Here is a 20,314-nt window from a genome sequence, read left to right as displayed (position 1 = left end):
GCATTTTCTTATTTCAAGTGCATATTATCTAATTATCTTATTTTAAGTAAAAACACTCATTCCATTGGCAAATCATCTCATTTACCTACTCAAATTAAGGATAAATACACTTAATTTAAGAAATTTTTACTTGATTCTAGATTGTTTTTCCAATGTGACTATGTTATTTCATATTCTAATCTAAAACAGCCACTTTTTTCCCATTCAAAAAGGTAAAAATTCCCCAAATGCTGAAGTGCCTTTTAAAGGGACTGTTCATCAATATATCATTGTTTCACCAGATTTCTCTACCTGAACAAATCTAGCAAAAGAAGGGAGTAAAAAGTGTTACAATGTTTAGGTTTGTACTAAATGAAAAACCCGGTGCAATAATGAACATACAGTACATAAACTAAGATCCAATGCATAAAGTTGTAGCAGTAAAAAAAAATTATATTTTAAATTTCAATGTGTCATCCACATTTTTTGTAGTTTTACTGGTAATTGTTTTAAAAAGCTAGCCCTCCTACATCAGAGAAGAGGGTCAGTAAACTCCCAGCTCAGCGTTTGAAGAAGAAAATGTAAGAGATGGAGTCACACTGTAGAAGCGAGGTGAAAAAAAAAATCATCTTTTGAGAGAACCATTGATTTTTAAGGCAATTCCATAAGACTACAAAGCTATAAATTTAGAAAAAGTAAGAGAAAGTCTGTAAAACATACTTTCTTTGTGTTCTGATGTCTGGGGAATAAATTATAATCGTAACCTATCTGAAAAAGCAGAAAGAAAACTGATGGTTATAGTTCTTTTTTCTAAGGTTCACACAGCTTGGCTTCAGGTGTATCTTGCTAAACATTTGGACATCTTTGCTTTAAGTGGGACCAATGTGTGTGGATATTTTTACTGGGTTTTATTAAAAGATACTTGATTTGTTACTCTATTGCTCAAAGTTAGCTTTTTGCCATGCAAAGAGCATAATTGGGGATGCAATGAAGTAGGAATGGGGAAGAGGGAGTGAGGACAGTATATTTTTCCAGTGAAGGAAAAATTTGGTCTGATTAAAAAAAAAAAAACCAAGAATAAATAAAAAGAGTGAAATAGATAATCACAGCCCAAAAGATATTGTAATATTCATAACCCAAGAGATGAACCAAAGAAAATGAAAATAAATTTGAAAATGCCATTGGACAGGGCAGCAGTAGGAGGTCAGAGCTGAATGGGAAGGAGGAAGTACCTGGCCCTCCACTTAACCTCCGATCCTTCACATTAGCGACTGAAAGAACGGGGCAAGGAAGACAGAGGGCAAAATTAACAATTCATGTCCCTCTGAATGAAAACATCATTTTCACAAGACAGTTATGCTACACATTTTTTTGTCAACTCACTTTTACTGACAGAAATTGGTAAAACTGAAGGTACTTACTGTAGCCCATTCCCTGTAAGAAATACTTGAAGGCTTCAGTCAGCTTTCCTGGCTGAAATGAAACGCATCATTTGTTATTCTCTCACATTTATATGCTGCCTTCAATGTCTGTCTGAAGCTTATTTTAAAGGATTTTATTGGAGGGCAGCCAAGTAACTGGATGTTACCTGTGTGAGCTGTGGGAGTCCACCAGAGTCCGCCATCTACCATAGAAAAAAAAACAGCATTAACACTAAAGTTCAAGAATTGAAAAATGTTAGAACTTTCTTTGCAACAGATGAGAAAGAAGCAGCCTCAGCTGAATGCTTTTAAGAAATTTAAAAGAAGAAATAATTTTGCCCATTTAGTTTCCATTCTTTTAGCAGTAAAACTGCTCCTTTATGCAGATGACATCATATTGTTACTAACCCAACCTACTTTAAAACAGATTGTTACCAAGATTGATTCTGCTCCCAAGAATAATTATTTAACTGAACCAAATGAATGTTTCACCAAATTCATCTTGTTTTTCATAATGCTGTTACATATACATTTTGGAGCACCTTTTTGAGAGCATACATCCAAAAAATATAAGTTAATTTGGCTATTAGCTAATTTTCTTAGAGTGAAAATACAGCATTTAGAGAAAAAATGATTGTTGAAGTAGATTATTATTAAAATGTGACCTAGTCACTTTATCAATAAGGGGAAAATCTTATGCACATTGAATTTTTGTTGTGGTGTTTTTGCCCATGGGGACATATACAGGCATGCTGTGAAATTTAACTTTTTTTTCCCAAACTTAGTAGAATTATTTGAACCTTGTTGTGCGATATGCTAAATCATGTGAATAATTCTGCCTCTTAACTGGGTTTTAAGTCCTCCAGCAGCTCTGTTAAAGCTTATACAAGGTGGGCTTTTTCTAAGTTTTTATTCTGTTTATATTCAAGGGTCATATTTTTTGTATTGGGTGTGTGGTTTTGATTTCTTTCCCCATTTATTTTCCTATTATGGCAATTTGGTTCACTTTTTGTAATTTTGCATTTTTCTTTTTACTTCTCTTTGATGTTGCCTTCAAACAATTTCTGATTACTATTTTGCAGACACTAGCTGTCTAAATTAAAGATGTTAAGTTACCTTAAGGAAGGTGGTGTTGGTCGGGTCCAGCTTGGAGTTGCACTCAACCTTGAAGACAAAGTCAATAACAGAACTTTAAGACAATTCCTCCTAGTTGAGCCTTGGCTTGTAAGACAGATTACCATATTTTCATGCTAACATGATTCCTTGTAGCTTCTTTAATGACTAAAAACATTGGGTGGTGAAGAGTTTCTACACATCGTTCCTCTGAGTTTCATCCAAAGCTCACATAACAATGGGGAAAGGGTAAATAGGAAACATTGGTTGTGAACAAACAAGACCAATTGTGGCACACATATAGTTTTCGTTCCACTGATTCACTAAGGGACTGGTGACCTGTCCAGGGTGTACCATGTCCCTCGCCCGTAGAGAGCTGGAGATAGGCACCAGCACCCCTCACGACCCCACTTAGGATAAAAGCCCAACAGAAAATGGATGGATGGATGGATGGATGGATGGATGGATGGATGGATGGATGGATGGATGGATGGATGGATGGATGGATGGATGGATGGATGGATGGATGGATGGATGGATGATTCACTAAGGAAGCACTCATAGGATGTGAGTCCAGTCAGTTTAAAGGCTGGAGCATCCCAAAGATCGGCACTCTTGGACATTGAACACTGTACATCTCTCAATCTGAGAAGAGCCTCAGCATTGACTCTCTGCCATTTTTCGGGCTTGTTAAAGTGATAAAATCCAGTTCTATTCCCATGTGATTCTTATAAAAATGTGGATCTGCTGCAAGAATAACAGGATAGGGAAAGAGATTGATGATTTCACCAGTGGATGAAAGGTTTTAAATTCAGCATGATGAGCTTTATGAGATAGATCATGAGGAATGATTGGCTTTGTAGTGGTTGGGTCCCAACATCAACTGGCTGCAGCTTGGTTCTGACATGTCAGGGGGTGATTCAGGTGAGTCTTCCCATTTCAGTTTTCTTAAGCTTTATTTAATATAATTGGCATCAGGGGAAATATCGGGTCTACATATGGAGAGTTCCCTTTTATGTGCTGAGTCACTACAAAGCGTTTTTATCTAAGGAGTTGAGGGATTCAAGTGGAAGTGTTGCCATTTTAGATATTAAAATGTCTTTTAAAAATCTTGAACGGCCGCTGCAGGGAAATGCAGGTGTTCCCTGTAGAATATTTCTATAAAGGATATCCCTGCAGTTTACATAGAGCATTAGCATTGTGATAGTGTTGGATATTAGCCAGTTCCAGGTTGTTTTTTATTACAACAGATGTGTGTGTTTGTTCTCCTTTTTTAATATTATGTACATAAAAAGGTGCTCCTTTAATTGCTTTCGTGATGACTTTAGCTTCTGCTTGTAAATGAGTGACCCAGATGCTGCAGTCTGCTGCAGAGATGAGTCAGTCTGGTCACCAGAGGCTGAGCCGCAGTGCTTACACATATAAATTAGACAGATGTGGACCACGCATTAATCCACCAGTGCTCAGACTCAAACAAAGTGAACATCAATCAAAATACAGCTCTTTTCGCTGATCTGAGTTTAATCTGTGATGCTAATTTCTAAGCAACACATATTACTGCTAAAAACAACATACAACTGACAAATGAAATGTGCCAACGAAAGTTGCAGTCAGGCTACAGGAGAAGAACAGGAAAAACAAATTATATATATATATAGTATATATATATATATATATATATATATATTGGAAAGCTGAGTAATTGTCTCTGTATACATGTATATAACATTTCTCCTAAGTAACTTCACAAGCTGTGAACAACACAGGCAAGATGCATGTAATCCAGTTTCTATATCGGGAAATATTAAACTCGACCTCCATCTGTCAGTACTTTCTCTTCTTCAAACTCCTCTTCCTCGTTGCTCTACTTTCCTTTTTGAAGGATGGTTTTAAAACACCATCTGAGAGAAGAGAAAGTGTTTGATTTAAATCTGGGCATGCTGCAGATTAAGTGGTGCAGAAGGGCGTGCATATCTGGGCCAATTCAATCTGGGAAACCCCAGAGACACAGCCAGGCCATCTGTCCCCTGGAGAAAACACACACACATATCTGCACACCTACTGCAGACCTGCATCATGCTCATAAAGGGACACAGATGGACAGCATTCCTGGAGGGGCCGTCAGGGAACCAGGTCTCTGTTGGCGGACCTGTTTCTGTTTACCTGAATGAGGACAAACAGTCGCTGACTGAATTAGCATGTCAAGAACTAAACACAGAACAGTGCAGGGAGGAAGAATGAGGGAATGAGAGTCTGCTGCCTGGAGCCTCAGGTAGAAAGTTTTTTATTGACTCAGAGTCATGTCGACAGGTTTTCCTAAATAAGGAAATTGCTGACGAAACAGCCCTGTGGTAGCTTTTGATACGTATGATTAAGAGGCTTTCAAAGGGCGACCTACAGGCCATTCCCAGCCAGAACCATTTTAGGAGGCCTGTGACTGTAATTCTAGAAAAAAACGTCATTTTGACCACAGGTAAAGAGGTTTGGGGAGGGCAGGAAGGGTAAGGGTTAGGGGGTTTTTGAGAAAAGTCTAAAGTGAGACGGCGAAGGTGTCATTATATGTCTAAGCCTCATCCGAGCAGTCTGGTCTTAGTAAACGATATTGACAAAAAGTCATTTCCCAGAAATATCACAAACGACAAACTAAATCAAAGAGATGGAAGGTTTCTTTTTTCTAAGATAAGTGTTTGCAAGCCTTTTTATTTTTATTTTATCGGCCCTATGGATTTAACCACAGAAAAGAAGGGGATAAAGGGACACATCACTTTTCCTTGATATCACCACTTTCTTTCATTTTATTAAATATATTAAACCTTTTTAAAATAATTTAAGTGTGGTCAGATCCACCAAATCAATCTGAAATTAGGCCATGGGATGCCAGTGCCTTATAATGAAGCAAGAACAGCTATTTTTGTTGTTTTTGGTAATCACAGTGATAAATCTGATTTTATTTAAACTGATCTTTCTCCTTTTAATTAAAGGTATAGTGGAGGATTTTCTTTTTCCAGGTGGATCATCAAAATAAGTGTACCTCCTAATTGTCAGTCATTCTGGTGATATGTTTACGTAAGGCAGTCCTACGTGCTCGTCTCCATTTTCACTTACCGTCGGTGAGTCTGACATAGTGGAAAATTTTCAAATCTTCTTTTGGAAAGTAAGCTTGTATGAGCGATGCAAACAGCAACCTCTAAACAGAGCGTGCACAAGGAGAACTGGCTCGTGCACGCTCTCGCACATGTTTAATAGGCCTTCCCTCTCGGGAGCTGGTACAGGGTGATGCATGTGCATATTTTTTTTTCAAGTGGAGAGGGCGGGTCTTTTCAAAAATTCCCGAAAATCCTCCACTATACTTTCAATTTAAAAATATGATAGTCTGAACCATGAATGTACAGCAGACCTTATACCACTGTTGATTTTTAACAAATCTAAGAATTTAGACTGTCTTAAAATTATAATTGTCTCCATTTGTAATCTTTCTACAGTACAAAGACCGCATTGTGATGGCAACCTTCCTTATGATGCTGCAGGATTTTTTTATTTATTGTAAAGTAAAATTTATGGTAACAAACCGAAAATACAGAAGATCACTTAAAACAATATAAAATAATATCCTTTAACCAATTTGAAAGGACATTTCACTTCTTTCAGTGAGTATGATGTAGGACTCACCACTCCCTCTTCAGCAGGGGCATTGTCTCCCACAACCAGCATCACTGGACACCTGCAGAAAAGCATCAGTATTTAGGATAATCCTTCTGGTTCTGTTGGATTATTTTGACTATACTTTAACAGTATAGTACTATGATGTTTTCTACAATTGTTTTGAACAAAGAAACCAAGCCAGTGATATGTCACATTTGAAAAGAGAAATATTTTCAAACGTATGAAGCCATGTATGAGGCTGTACCGTGAAGACAGTTTAAAAAAAAAACTCACTTCAAGGTCTTAGCGTTGATCGCTGTTCCTCCACGGTTCATGTCCAGGTCCCTCCGGCTGAAATAGGAGAAAAACAAAAAGACAACAGTGTGAGTTCGACCCTCCCTGTCATCTTAAGGTTGTGTCTTCTCCCAAACTAAATCAACATTGTTGGTTTTGCTGGTTCACCTGTTGTACATGTTCCAGAAAAGCTGCAGGTTGTGGTGGTTGATGGAGTTGGTTATCTGTTGTCGGTAGCTCTGAACCAGCTCTGTGTTGTTCACCATTTCGTCCTGTATAGACACACACGCATAGAAAAGTTGGGATCTCTAAAGAATTTCCTAACATTGAAGCATTTGCAAATTTTAGTCTATGTATGTATGTATGTATGTATGTATGGATGGATGGATGGATGGATGGATGGATGGATGGATGGATGGATGGCATATATTAGTAAAATAGTAGAAAAAAGTAGAAAAGGGGTTCAATAAATCCCTTATCTTACCTGGCTGAAAAGATGTGGCAACACAGTATCTGGGATGGTGCTGGTAAGTCCTGAAATCTGAGAATTCAGTAACAAAAAAAATCTTACTTTCCTTCCTAATTACTTGCAAAAATTACTTCTGACTTTATAAATAAATAATATTAAAGAGTACAATAAAAAAAAGAGACCTTGGAGGCAGCCCAGTCAATCCATCCTTTCCCGTTTGGGTCGATGTTGAGCAGAACCAAACCCTCCACCATGTCAGGGTTGATCAGCTGAGAGAGGGAGAAACAGAATTTACTAGTTTCCATAGCAAGTGTTTCAAAGGAAGCCAAGGTACTAATCGCTTAAAACTGAATGATGCAAGTGTTGCTCATTGAATTAATACCATCAAATTACATTTTATACAAGGCCCTCTATAGCTTTATAATCAGCTATTGTATTTTTCAAAGAAAATTCGGCAGGTATAATAATGAAATATAGTGATATCCTTCCCATGTTTTCAGAGAATTTTATTTGATTGGCCAGAAATAACTGGTGGTTATAAAATGTTGGTAAATCAAGTTGAGTCAAACATATCTTCTCACATAAAAAACATAACTTATTTCTTTGTACATTTTTACATTCAAACATAAATGAAATGCAACAAAGAGTTGAGATGTGCTTTGAGAAATAATTAAACAAGAACCAGAAGCTATAGCAGCAGAGAGCATTCAATTCTTAAAGAACGGTAAAACAGCGCTTATTGGAATAAAGTCTAATATATGGACTCACAGCGAACTTGGCCAGAATATAAGCTCCAGCTCCAACTCCAATCCCAACGATGCTCTTAAATCTGAATAAGATCAGTGATTAATTAATCTACCTTCCCAGAGCAAATGTTAGAAAACTAGTTTTAAAGCAAGGCAGAAAATTAACATCTCAGATATATTACATTTTAAAAAAGAAAATTAAAGAAATGCAATAATTTTTGGCTGCATTCCTTAATATGTTCATACATTTTTTCATAAAGTAACACAGGAAGAGTATCTGGAAGCTAAGCACTAACCCAAAATGCTGCACAACAGTCGGCAGCATGCCGGCCAGCTGTTCCATGGTGGGATACTGGTACCTATGGAGGAAAAGGACAACATTGGTATTTTTTAAGGAAATGACTGTTCTAAAACTCAATAACTGACTCATTTAAAACTTGAAATTAACAATTTTTTATTTATTTTTTTACAGATGTTTTCATTCCCACCATCTGTGAAAATCAAATAAAAGCAAAACCATCAAGGTAAATTCAAAATGAATGTAATTCTAATTAATAATTGGCAATAGCATTTTAAATTAAGTTCCATTTTTATTACAAAATCATTTTTTTTCTGCCTACTGAGTGTATATTTACAGTATATATAAATATTAATCTTTTTATTGCATTTCACTGCCTTAGTTTATACTCAAAGTTGCTGCATTAAAAATGGCAGCACTGCAACAGCAAATAAAAATGTCTTAAATTAAGTGCATTTGCTTCTAATTTGAGAAGGTAAATAAGATGCTCTTTTAATTAGTCGTAGGGAATTTGCTGTTCCAACCTTCCAAACAGTTAGCAACTTAGTCCTAGTAGGTTCCCAATGGGAAACTACATTGGGACCAAGAGGCACTTAGCGACGACACTGACAAGGAACGCTATGAACATGTTTGTATCGTACATGTTTGAGCCCTTGCCTCGCAACGCTGCCAGTTCTGTTAGCTCTACGCCTGCCGAAGACACAGACGTCCATCCCCGTGAACACTGGGACGCAACTCAGTGGGAAAGGAAATTATTCTTATTTCTTATTTCAACTGTTGCGTATATTAGCTACGACATATGAATCAAGATGCTGCGACCTAAAAGATTTGATTGACAGATTACATTTGATATATGATTGGCCAAATTTAAGTGTACAAGCTGACGTATAACTGACTGACATATAACAAAAAAAAAAACAGGATTTAAAAAAAAAAAATTTTTATAAAATTTTCTAACTTTTGGGACAATATGGTCTGATAAAGAGTACATTTATATACATGCTTAAGCCAGAATGATTTGACATTTAATTCTGGCTTAAGCATGTATATAAATGTACTCTTTGACATTTAAATAGGATTTCCCTATGATTTAAGGGTGTATTAATTTTTTTCTTATAATAAGATAACCACAGATTAAGCATTTAATATAAGATAATTTAGTGTTTTTTTTATTTCAAATATAATTAATCATATTCAGTTGGCAAATAGTCTTATTTAGCTGCTCAAAAAAAGAGAAATACACTTATATAAAATAAACTTACTTAGCTTAATTTTTTGCATTGGATTTCAAAATGCTAAAAGTTCTCTTTCTTACATAAAGCAGAGATGGGAAGTAACGAAGTACAAATACTTCGTTACTGTACTCAAGTAGATTTTTCTGATATTTTTACTTTACTTTACTACTTATTTTTATGGTGACTTTTTACTTCTACTCCTTACATTTTTACACAAATATCTGTACTTTCTACTCCTTACATTTTAAAAAATTGGCTCGTTACTTTAGTTTTGAATCATTTCAATGGAGTTACCGTTATTATTTTTCACGTCATCAATACCAAATTCAATCTAACTGGATGGGAATCTACGTTGCATTTGACGCACCACTACAAGATGAATCGACAGATTCGGCGGTATTCATTGGCGGCAAATTATTGCAGCTTGGTGGCGTTAGCATAGTAGCATGGACGACGAGATGATTGAAAATGAACACAACGGAGATCTAGTCCTATTGGCAGACATCCATTTAAAATGTAGGCAACGGCATGAAAAAAGTGGTTTCTACTTTTACTTTTATACTTTAAGTAAATTTACAAGCCTGTACTTTGTTACTTTTACTTGAGTAAAGAAGTTTAATCAGTACTTCCACTTTTACCAGAGTATTTTTTAACACAAGTATCTGTACTTTTACTCAAGTACGGAAAGTGAGTACTTTTGCCATCTCTACATGAAAGGTATAACAGAATAATAATCAACTTATGTAAATAAGAAAAAAATCTTTGAAACATATTTTAGAAACAATATTTAAACTAAAAGCCAATTTTTAAAAATGTATTTCCAATACTTAATCATTGACCTTAATTATAGGCTTAAACGTTTGATAATCAAAGCCTTTGGTAATGAGCATGTCTTAATTCATTGGTGAAACCTGTCTTTAAGAAAATTAAAAACCAAGCGTTTTATACCCTTGTGGGAACTGTGAAGCTCCAACGTGTTGTCCAGGGGCGTCGACATGACAAATCACAAAGTGCTTGGTGATCTCCTGCATGTCCTCGTTATTGAAGAAAGGGTTGAAGCACATCTTGTCTGAAAGAGGGAAAAAGAAAGGAGAGGAAATAAGGAAAGGAAGTAAGGAGCGACAGAGAGGAAGGGTAGGAGCAGAAAGACATAACCATAACAGGCAGATTTCTTAAAGGTAACCATGTTAACAGTTAATCTGCCCCCATATTCAGGGAGTTATAATCAAAGCAAACCAAACTGATACGTTGCTTATACTGCATGTTTATTTCCAAACTTTAAAAATTATGTAGCATTCTAAAAATGAGGCAAGTTCAGAAGTTTTTATTTACCTCATTGCTTTGTTTTTATTATTTTGCTTTTTCTAACTGACACAATGAAAGCTGAAGTCTTGGATGCACAAACAGCACAAAAAAAAAAAAAAAAAAGGATCTTTTTTTTTGTCTCTTAATAATGTTAGTGGGATTTAGCGAAATAAGATTAGTCTTCAAACTTTCTGGGATCAAGTTATTCCTTTACAGTCATGGAAACATTATTAGGCCAACTTGTTTTCTTTTTTTTCCCCCTTCAACAACATCAGGGATTCTAATCAAATGACATCAAAGGACATTTCAAGTTTATAATTAGTATTACTTCATTTAGTTCTATAGTGTTTAGGTCAGGTTTAAACTACAAATTTTGAAGGATAAGTAAGTTATTTTTAAATAAGTTGATTTTCACTTGATTTGCTGTAAGCAGGTAAATAACATAATTTGAATATGATGATATATGTTTAAAATAGGGGGAAAAAGAACTCCAAAGCTGCCAAAACACATGATGGTGGAAATATAAAGATGTTTTGAGTTTTTGATGACTTCACAAAGCAGTTTGTTGTGGGATGGACTCACAAAGGATTAGTTTCAAATTTAGAGGCCTGTTTCCTCAAGCACAGCAGGAAAACTCAAAACATTAAACAGAGGAATATCTTGATCCAGAGTGTCAGCGCTTCCTCCGCCCTCCTCCCACTGGCTCGGCAGTTGTCCTACTTTCAGCCCATGTGTGTCCAAATCAGTGAAACCAGGCAGCAACAATGGTTCCTCCTTTGGGCTCTGACAGAGCGGCTTTAATTAAACGGACCAATTAACATGACAACTGGGTTAGAGAAGAAAAGTGGGAGAAGGGCAGGAAAAAAAGGGCAAGTTTAGTGAGAACAGCAGCGCTTCTGCACTGCGGACTGTGTGTGATGGAAGTGAGCATAATTAAGGTGAGAACACGCTGAATCATTGAACGCTTGGTGTCTGCACTCCCCCTGACTCCATGACCTACTTTCTCTTTTTGTACTTTCTTTATCTCACTCTCTGCATTAGCCACTGAACTGCAGTGATTTCTGCAGCTCGACCTCCTTCCTACATCCAAAAACAACCCTCTGCTTCTCTATTTCTAATCTCCCTGTCTTCATTTCAGCCCCTTCCCTTTTTTGCATGTTCTCTTCCCTTGAATGAGTTTGATTGGACATCTGGCATTTCCATGCCATCTGCTTAATAAGACTGATTTTATTAGAAGAATGAACTTCCACTGAATCTCAGTCACGTTTCTTAATATTTGCACTGCAAAAACTTTCTAGAAGCAAAAAACATCTTTGATTAAGTGTATTTACAACTAATATGAGTAGGTAAGTAAAGTGATTTGCCATTGGACTGAGTATTCTTTTCTCTTAAAATCAGAGAATTAGATGATTGCAATTCAAATAAGACAAGGCAATTGTTTTTTCTTATTTTAAAAGTGTCTCACTTACCTCCTCAATTCAAGGAAAAATTGACTTATTTTAAGCAAAAGATTTCATTTTTTTGCTGTGTGTTTAATTTTTTCTCCTCCTTGCTTTACAGCGGTGAGCTGCAGTCATTGACAAATGACAGCTTGCTACTGCAGTGAAATACTGTACATAAACATTCCTTTGTTTCTGCTTCAACGTGCTGTTTATTTTCATATATTAGTGTACAGGTTTATTATTAGATTTCTTAATAACAATGACACCAGATGAAAAACAACAACCTGATATCCGCAGTCATGCCAGCAAACCACCCCCCATCCCCATCCCACCTCCACCCATAGATGCAGCGCCGCATTGCCGCTGGTTGGCCCCGCCCACCCCTCTCTGCAGGATAGGGATGTTTTTCTGACCTATATTTCATCAGTGCCTTGTTCATCACCTCTTTACTATTTGTGGCTCCATATTTTTTTAACGACCCTCCCCCAGAGACACTGTCAGTCTCTTTATTGTTTCTCGTATGTCTAATTCATTGCAAGAGCAATCAGGATTTAATGCACGCTGGCATGCAAGGCATTCAGTGACTCTGAACTTTGACATAGATGTGGCGACAGCTCAACACAAGAGTGTCTAATGCCAAGATGTGAGATTCTGCACAGAGCATAACATATTATCTATGCTAAGCTTTTTAAACCACATTTCTTTTGTCCCTAATGAAGATAAATTAACATCTAATTTACTGGATAAACTAATAACTGAGGTTGTCTTAATGTGTTTAATTGAGGTCTATCTATTTTTAATCTCAGGCTGACATCTGATAGTGATAATCCTGCCTTTTCTGCCATTTCAGAGCCTGCTAATCTGAACACGCATAAATCTGGCCCCTTTCACTCAGTGTAAAGGTAGATTAGTCGAGGTTTTTAGGTTTGATTCTCGACCGTTCAACATTTTACCTTTTACTGGTTTGAAATAAACATAGTAATTATTTAAACCCCTTTTACTATCTTTGTTTATGTTCCTATTTTAAAAGAAAATACCAATGATGAGGGTTTAAAGATTTCTTATCTCTACTTATCTTTAGCCTCTATTATCACACAGACATTTTGTGGAAAAAAAAATTAAGACAAACCCACAATCGAATCTGATATAATGCAAGATAGTAGCACTTTAGAGTCAGAGCATGGCTGAAATGAATATTGCATTCTTGGTTAGATTGAAAAGGATGCATTTGGTGGCTAAAGTGAAGCATTGTTTGATTGCAGTGTGTTTAAAGCTACCTATTTTCAAAACTTGAATTAATATGCACAAAAAAATATCTGCACACTGTTATCACAAATAGACAAAAACACATACTCATATGTTAATATTTTCCTGTCATAAGGAGTCACATTCTTTAATAGTCCTTTTATTAGGAGTTGCTAAAAAGCAAGAGTGAGAAAGGTAAGCATTCCTTTTTAGATTGAAATCCCATTTTCCAAATGACCAGACCCTCATGAAGAGATAGATTATTCTACATTAATTAGTATATTTGGCTAGTCTAAATGTTAAAAATTTCAAAATGCCATAAACAGCATGGAAAGAGACATTAACTGTTAATTTAGAATCCAGCCTCAGCTATGAGTTTTTTCATGGCTTGTAGAACATGCGGATAATGAGACATAGGGTGTGCGCGAGCATTTAAAACGTGTGAGCAGTTTAATCTCTGCAGCTTTTTCAGAGCTTACTTCTCCACAGGCCGTAATGTATAACACTGTGTGTTTACATAAGTAAAGCTGGCGTAGGCAGCAAAAGGTATTTATGTTTTTAAGCTCTTCTCTGTGACAATTTCCCTCCCCAACTCAGAGGCCTAATGGCAGATCAGCTTCAACCACTCATTTTATTTCGCTCTGTCAAGCACAAACAGGCAGAAGCAAATTTCTGCCTTTTTATGTGAGCTGGACCCACATCAATATATAGAGAGTGAAGAATCTGGGTTTAAAGGGATCTATCATTATGCATCACACACATCATTATAACAAAAATAATTTAATTTACCTTTGTGGTTAATAAAGTATTTTCAATTGAATGAGCAACTATTGGTTTTATTTATCATCACTATACGTTTTCAGGTATTTAACGTTACTATTTCTCCATCTTAAAATAAAATGCATTTGAACGCAGCAGTTGTGATACACAGCTTCCATGTCATTGCATCTCCATCAACTATACACGAACCCAATATGGCTGTTTCCCTGATAACCTTGTCTCTAGAAGCGTCTATTTGCAGAGCAAACCTTCATATTTGTTTGTCTGTTTCACTTACATGTAAAGGACAAATCATTCCAATTTAAAAAGATTGCAAAAGCCACAATATTGAATACTAATTAATCTGATCTCAGTAAAACTTATTAGAATTGTTTCTAAGGTAGGGAAATGCCCACAGTGACTGTAAGAAGCATTTTTACTTTGCTTTGAAGTTCTTAACTTCTAACTTAGTTGTAGTTGTGACTTTAGCCCTTTGAGGTGTTGTGTATCACACAGAAAGGGCTGGATGTGTTCTTGAAACATAAAAAGAAAGTTAATTATCACCTCTGAGAAGTGCAGAAACAGAAACAGCTGGTAACACATTACATCTTTTCTTTTGAAAACTCACGGTTCAGCCCCACGTCATGGTAGGTGAGGATGGCAGGCTTGTTTCCTTTGGGGGCCCCTCGGATCACCACGTGCAGCATCCCGTAAGGGGTCTCAACATCATGTTCCTGTGAAACATGCAAAAACACAGACTCACCTGGTGGCTCTACCAACAGACACATCAAAGGACGATACATAAACTTAAGGTGTTTCAGTTTTGAATAACTAAATAAGAACCAATTCAGGCCATTTATCTTTGTCATCCATTATCGGAAGATAGTTATTACAACCAATAAAGCATGATGGGCTTTGTGTAAATATCATGTTTTTAAGAATAAAATGGCAAAGAGCTTTAAAAGTAAAATCAGAAAACACAATATAAAAAAAATTAAATAGCACTATCACATAAAAGTTTTGTGAAAACAATAAAACTGCAGTTTTTGTTTATTTTTATCAAGTCCATCTAAAATATTCTGGTGAAGGGTCTTAGTCATTCAGGTCATACCCATTACAAAAAAGAAAATCAACAACAATCAACTGGACAGGAGAGTGGAGGATGTTGTCTATTCAGCCAGGCCAACAATCCCCTTTAACGACCCTCCTTTCAGAGACTTAGACGGGTATGTATTGCAGTCTAACAAAAGGAGCCAAACAACCCCCATTCCAAAGGGCCCCTTCGTCCGTTCAAATTTTCATGTTTTCAAAACAAAAACAAGGCTTTGTTGGGCTAATGTATAAAACCTTTAACTATTCCTGACATTTTGAGTTGAAAAAGCTTCCTGGATGGGAAGCGAAAAGTCTTCATAACTTGGAAATAAAGTCCAGTGGATTGTTTATAATTTTCTTTTTTGGAATATCTAATGTGATTGTAAGCAAACTATATACCTATACTTAAAATTGCACTATTGGTCGTGTTGATACTCCTTTATGAGAAAGTTCTTAAGGCTGAAGACTCAAAGTTAGCTTGATAAGGATCAGTGGCGTATCTGAAATGAAGTGGGTGAGACACCAGCTAGTAACCGCCTCGCATAATATGCTTCCAGCCAATCGTAGCAACAAATCGCGAGGTTTCGAAGCTGAAAAATCAAACGTTTTCCAAATTCTGTCAGAAGATCTACAAATGCACAAAGTGCTTCTGCTTGGTCTTTTTTTGAATGAGAAATCGTTGCTATTTTAGCTAAAACCGAGTAAATAGCGGTATCATCAGGTGAGTCCTCCAGCGTAGCCATGTTTTTTTTACCCACTCAAGGCCCTTGTGGCTGTCGTCATTCCTACATGTCCCGCCCCAAAAAACACTGCTGGCGTGTCATTGGTCCGACCCACTGGCAGTTCGGGGACGGATGTATTAGCGGGAGTCTTTCAAGATGGATTTGTGGTGAGACTGAAAACTGAGATTTCGTGACAATCCAGCTTGCAGTGCAAGGTTACATCAGTCATAAAATGTTTGGAAATGTTCTGTTAAATTTAGATAAGAGTCTTATTCTATAAGCCAGAGGTCTCTCACCCCACCTGGGGCCTGTAACATTCAACTTTTTTGTTGTGCATCTGCTTCACCTAACCTCATTCGAGTAATGAGGTCATTAGCATGATTCTGTAATATGCAACGACATGCTGAGGAGGTATGCCAGTCAGCTAGATCAGCAGGGATGCATCTAAAACGTACAGCACGCAATCTTTCCCTTTGAGGACTGATGTGCAAGACTTGCCTCTGCTGATAGTAATAGCTGACAATTTAAGGCAACAAGCTGGGAAAATGTTTGTTTGTTGTTAGTTTTGGGTGCAAAAGAGAACGCTATTCCAATCATGCATTATTGAGTTTTTATTGCATATCTAGTATCTTTTACAGACATGCAGACTTCACTTACATAGAGCAACAACAACAGAGAGGTAATGATTACAAGTTTTCCATTTTCAGTTTTTGCCTGATCTGCAGATCCATATTTACACAGATTCTGAGTTGTTTTGTTTGTAATACATACAAAAAGATTTTTGCATGTTCATATTCTCAGATAACTGAACAAATTGAAGATTTTCCTCATTTATGCATCAGTGCATATGTCCTTAACCTTTATGTGACATTCATTATACTAAAAACAAACCATATCAAAGCATATTTTGTTAATGAACACATTTAATGAAGCGAATAAAACAAACACTCTGTTCTTTTAAAGCATTTAAACTCCCGATCAAAGATTGTATCTGCTAAAATTTAAATTGCAGATCTCTGCAGGTCAATTAGCTGGTCTATCTCTCTTTTTATAAACAAAACAAAAATGTAACAACAGAAAATAAATGAGTCCTTGCTCTCCTCTGTGTCTATAATGCAATCAGATGCAGCTATGTCAATATGGTGAAATAAGTATTGACTGACTGTTAGCACTTTCGCTGCATCAGCTGAGCCTTAAATCAAAACATCTCACGTTATGACCCACATTTTGTCTGCTGGTCACGGCTAGGCAAATTCAAAATGGAGGCATGAAGCAAGTGTTAGAGCACACACACACACGCACGCACTGGATTCATGCTCTCAGCTGCACTGAAACCTCTATGATGATGCAGAACCTCTCTTCTTCATTCTCTGAGGAAAACAGACCCTGAGATCCGCTCTGTCACCCCATTATTTTCACCCACATCCCTACAATCTGCTGCTGTCAGTATCCCTGTTTGAGGAATAGCAAATATTCATGGTGCAGAATTTTAAATCTCTCATCGTAAAACAACAATGGGGGAAAAAAAGAAAAAAAAAAACAGAAATAAGCTAAGCGCCAAAATGTTCTATAATCCCTCCATCAGCAGAGAGTCATGTAGGAAACAGCTATGAGTTAATCCAGACAAATTATTATGCTGTTAGTTCAGCTTTAACATCAGAGTTATCCACACTCAGCCTTCTAATTTGACATCAACACACCATGATGTCTAGATAAACACAGAAAATGTGAAATTCATTGAAATTAGCTGAATAGAAGATCATGAGATGAGCAGAAGGTGCTGTAAACATTCTCTTATATAGGTGCAGATTTAAAACAGTCTTCCTCATATCTGTGTCTGAGGTTGAGCCCCAATGTTAATGCAGGACTGTGTTTGTATGTTATATGTGTCAGTGGGTCAAACTCAGAGGATGGAGAATCTTTTGGAGCGGGTGCTCCGCATTAAAACAGATCCAATATTTTAACATATAATCCACGTTTTAACCTCAATAGAGGCAATAACAGAGAGCAAAAAGAAATAAAAATGATTTTGTTTTTGGTCATGACTCACCCCATCCCAACACTCAGGCATGGTTGCTGTGAGTTAGCTGATGGCTGCAGGAAGGCAGACGAGCGGCCAGACCTTTCCTGTTTTAGGGGACCAGGTCCTGGTGAGCACTCGCTGGAGGATGGAGAGCGGGATGGTGATGGCGCAGAGCTCTGCAGCGTCTTTGTCTGATTGCTCTGCAGCCAGCCCAGCGCTCTTATTCTAACAGCTTCTGCCCCTCCTCCTTCCTCCCTTTTCCTCAAACATCCCTCATCATTACATGCAGTCGAGGGAAACATGGGCAGCAGGAAGGCGATAGGCTCAGAAAGCTGCTGCCCCCCTAAACACTCTTTCCTATTGGTTCCCTGTTCTGTCAGTCAGAGACTCTCTCTCATCAGCAACACTGTGTCTGATCAGATGAGATGTTGTTTACCCGTTTCCCTCTACCGCCTTGTTTGGATTTTGACTTTAAATAAATTGGCCTAAATCCTTTAATGCTAACTATCAGAGATTCTCATTCTACAGTCAATTGCAGACCGTGAATTATGTGAATAATGCAAAAGTAGACAAATAATCATGAACATTATTTGTATGATGTGTAGACAAAGTGGTGCAGACATAATATTTTTTACAGGAGTGGCCGGACAAGGAAGAATATGCACTTAGGGGTGTTCAGAAGTGGATAGGTCCCAAGGTCAACCTACACGGTACTAACAGGGAAACAAACACTCATATTTCCCAAATAGTTCATCATAGATTCTGTGTCCTGGTTGGGTCGAGGCTTTTGAGGACCCAAATGCAGAGATCAGGAAGCGGTGAGTCTTGCAGGTTTAAAATCCAAACATCCAAAATACTGAGAACCCAAAATAGGATTAAATCAGGGAAAAACTCATGTGGGAAGCCAGAGATGGGGGGGGGGGGGGGGGGGGGGGGGGGAACAAAACAACAAATTAGCACTGAGTGACTGCAGAGGTGGTGTATATATTGGGAGACTGAACCCAGGCAGGCTAATCAGCAGATAGGGAGCAGGTGTGGGCAAGACCAACAAGGAAGAAGCCAAGGGGAAAGGAAAACAAGCACAAAGGGAGAACAGAGGGTAAAATGGAAGCTGAACCTTTCTCTAATCTTCATCACTTTGATATAGAACCATGTTTTACGCCTCGAGTCGTAGGTTTAACCCAACCTTGCTTCTCATTCACCCACAGAGTTTATTAGCAGTAGAACTCTTATGATGCTTACAAACTTAGAAATTTTTGACTGTATTTTTGCTAAATGAAGTTGTAATTAGGACTAGTTCAATAGGCATTATTTAGTCCTGCACTGGTTTCATTTTGCTCTAGACTGATGTGACCAGACGAGTCTAGCTGCTCCTGAAGGTTAAGGGTGTGTTTAAAAAAATCCACTGTAGAACCTCAACCGTTGAAGAAAGGTTTTGACGAAAGCAGTTTTAGCTGAAATCTGAACATTTCAAACACAAGTCCTTAATTAAGATGGATTTGAAGGCAGCAGCTGTGGAGCGACCAAAGTGTCACAATATTTCCATGCCTAATTGTTTAAATATTGAATTAATTTTACATGTACAAATCAAATTAATAAAAAACGGTATATCCTGATTAAATAAACAATTAAATAACATTTGATCTATTTAAAGTTAAAATTATTTCTGTCTTACTATCATTTTTGGATGATATGTGCATGCATTTGACAAATCATAGATATAGATGTTTCCAAAACTTTTTTTTTTATATTCAATAATAATAATATTGTATTCTGTTAAATTCTGGTTGATCTTATTGCAAAATGTAATTTGTTCAACTCCAACATGGATTAGGATTTACACTTTCTTCTAAACGAAATTACATTTTTTATTGCTATTACACAAACAATTTAGAAATAAAATCAGTTAGGAAATTTTTGTTGAGAGCATCACTCCTGGTAAAGAAAGCCAAACAGTGGCAGCCAACACTTTAAAATGTATTTCATCATATCCATAACATATTGTCCAGCCATTTTCTTTTGCAAGATTTTAGTCAAGCTGGGTTCAGCTTTGAACCGCACCTCCAAGAAGCCCATTCAGCATCTATTGTCCATTTTAAATGTCTTCAAATTCACGTCTCCGCCTGCTGCCCAGGCAGCGTAAGCAGTGGTTGCGTTATGTCTGATTTTCACTCAGATGACCCCGATTCAACCCTCCTCCATCTCCTTCTGCACCATCGTAACTAAGCTCCATCGGGCTCCATCGGGCTCTTCAATGGTGCTTCTTCAACCTCGTCCCTATCAGAGTGTAATTCCTCCAGGACTCTTACTGGATTCCCCGTCACATCTCAACTGGTCCGGCAGAAAACCACCGTGTTGAGCCTGATTCTGCCAGAGGTTTCTTCCCAAAGGGGAGTTTTCCTCTCCATTGTCGCTTCATGCTTTCTCATCATGAACAGGTTCATGCGAGCCTGTGTTTATCCAAGGACGTCTATCTTCCAGGTCCCTGAGTGAAGCACTAGTATTACATCACACAGTCCACTGGATCTC

At 37.2% G+C, this 20,314-nt stretch overlaps 1 protein-coding gene across 6 annotated transcripts in view; it reads right to left on the bottom strand.

Annotated features, from left to right (window-relative positions):
- Nucleotides 1-20,314, bottom strand: part of ndrg4 (NDRG family member 4) — an 83,547-nt gene that overhangs the window by 941 nt on the left and 62,292 nt on the right. For 3 of the 6 annotated variants that reach the window (XM_038270762.1, XM_038270764.1, XM_038270766.1), the window contains 13 exons: nt 14,577-14,682; nt 10,146-10,266; nt 7,961-8,023; nt 7,687-7,747; nt 7,101-7,187; nt 6,934-6,990; nt 6,618-6,721; nt 6,450-6,506; nt 6,183-6,234; nt 2,517-2,564; nt 1,568-1,603; nt 1,401-1,452; nt 1,212-1,250 (listed from right to left, as the gene is read on the bottom strand). In XM_038270762.1, coding sequence (XP_038126690.1) covers nt 1,212-1,250; nt 1,401-1,452; nt 1,568-1,603; nt 2,517-2,564; nt 6,183-6,234; nt 6,450-6,506; nt 6,618-6,721; nt 6,934-6,990; nt 7,101-7,187; nt 7,687-7,747; nt 7,961-8,023; nt 10,146-10,266; nt 14,577-14,682 — 883 coding nt within the window. Of the gene's footprint in view, nt 1-1,211; nt 1,251-1,400; nt 1,453-1,567; nt 1,604-2,516; nt 2,565-6,182; nt 6,235-6,449; nt 6,507-6,617; nt 6,722-6,933; nt 6,991-7,100; nt 7,188-7,686; nt 7,748-7,960; nt 8,024-10,145; nt 10,267-14,576; nt 14,683-17,812; nt 18,032-20,314 lie in introns of those variants that run through there. The other 3 variants (XM_038270767.1, XM_038270768.1, XM_038270765.1) reach the window with 3 other exon arrangements.

Source organism: Cyprinodon tularosa, unplaced genomic scaffold (assembly GCF_016077235.1).
Source record: "Cyprinodon tularosa strain WSP-4 unplaced genomic scaffold, ASM1607723v1 ctg776, whole genome shotgun sequence".
Lineage (NCBI taxonomy): Eukaryota > Metazoa > Chordata > Actinopteri > Cyprinodontiformes > Cyprinodontidae > Cyprinodon > Cyprinodon tularosa.
The sequence above is the reverse complement of the archived record's forward strand: the minus strand, read 5'-3'. Positions and strand labels throughout refer to the sequence as shown.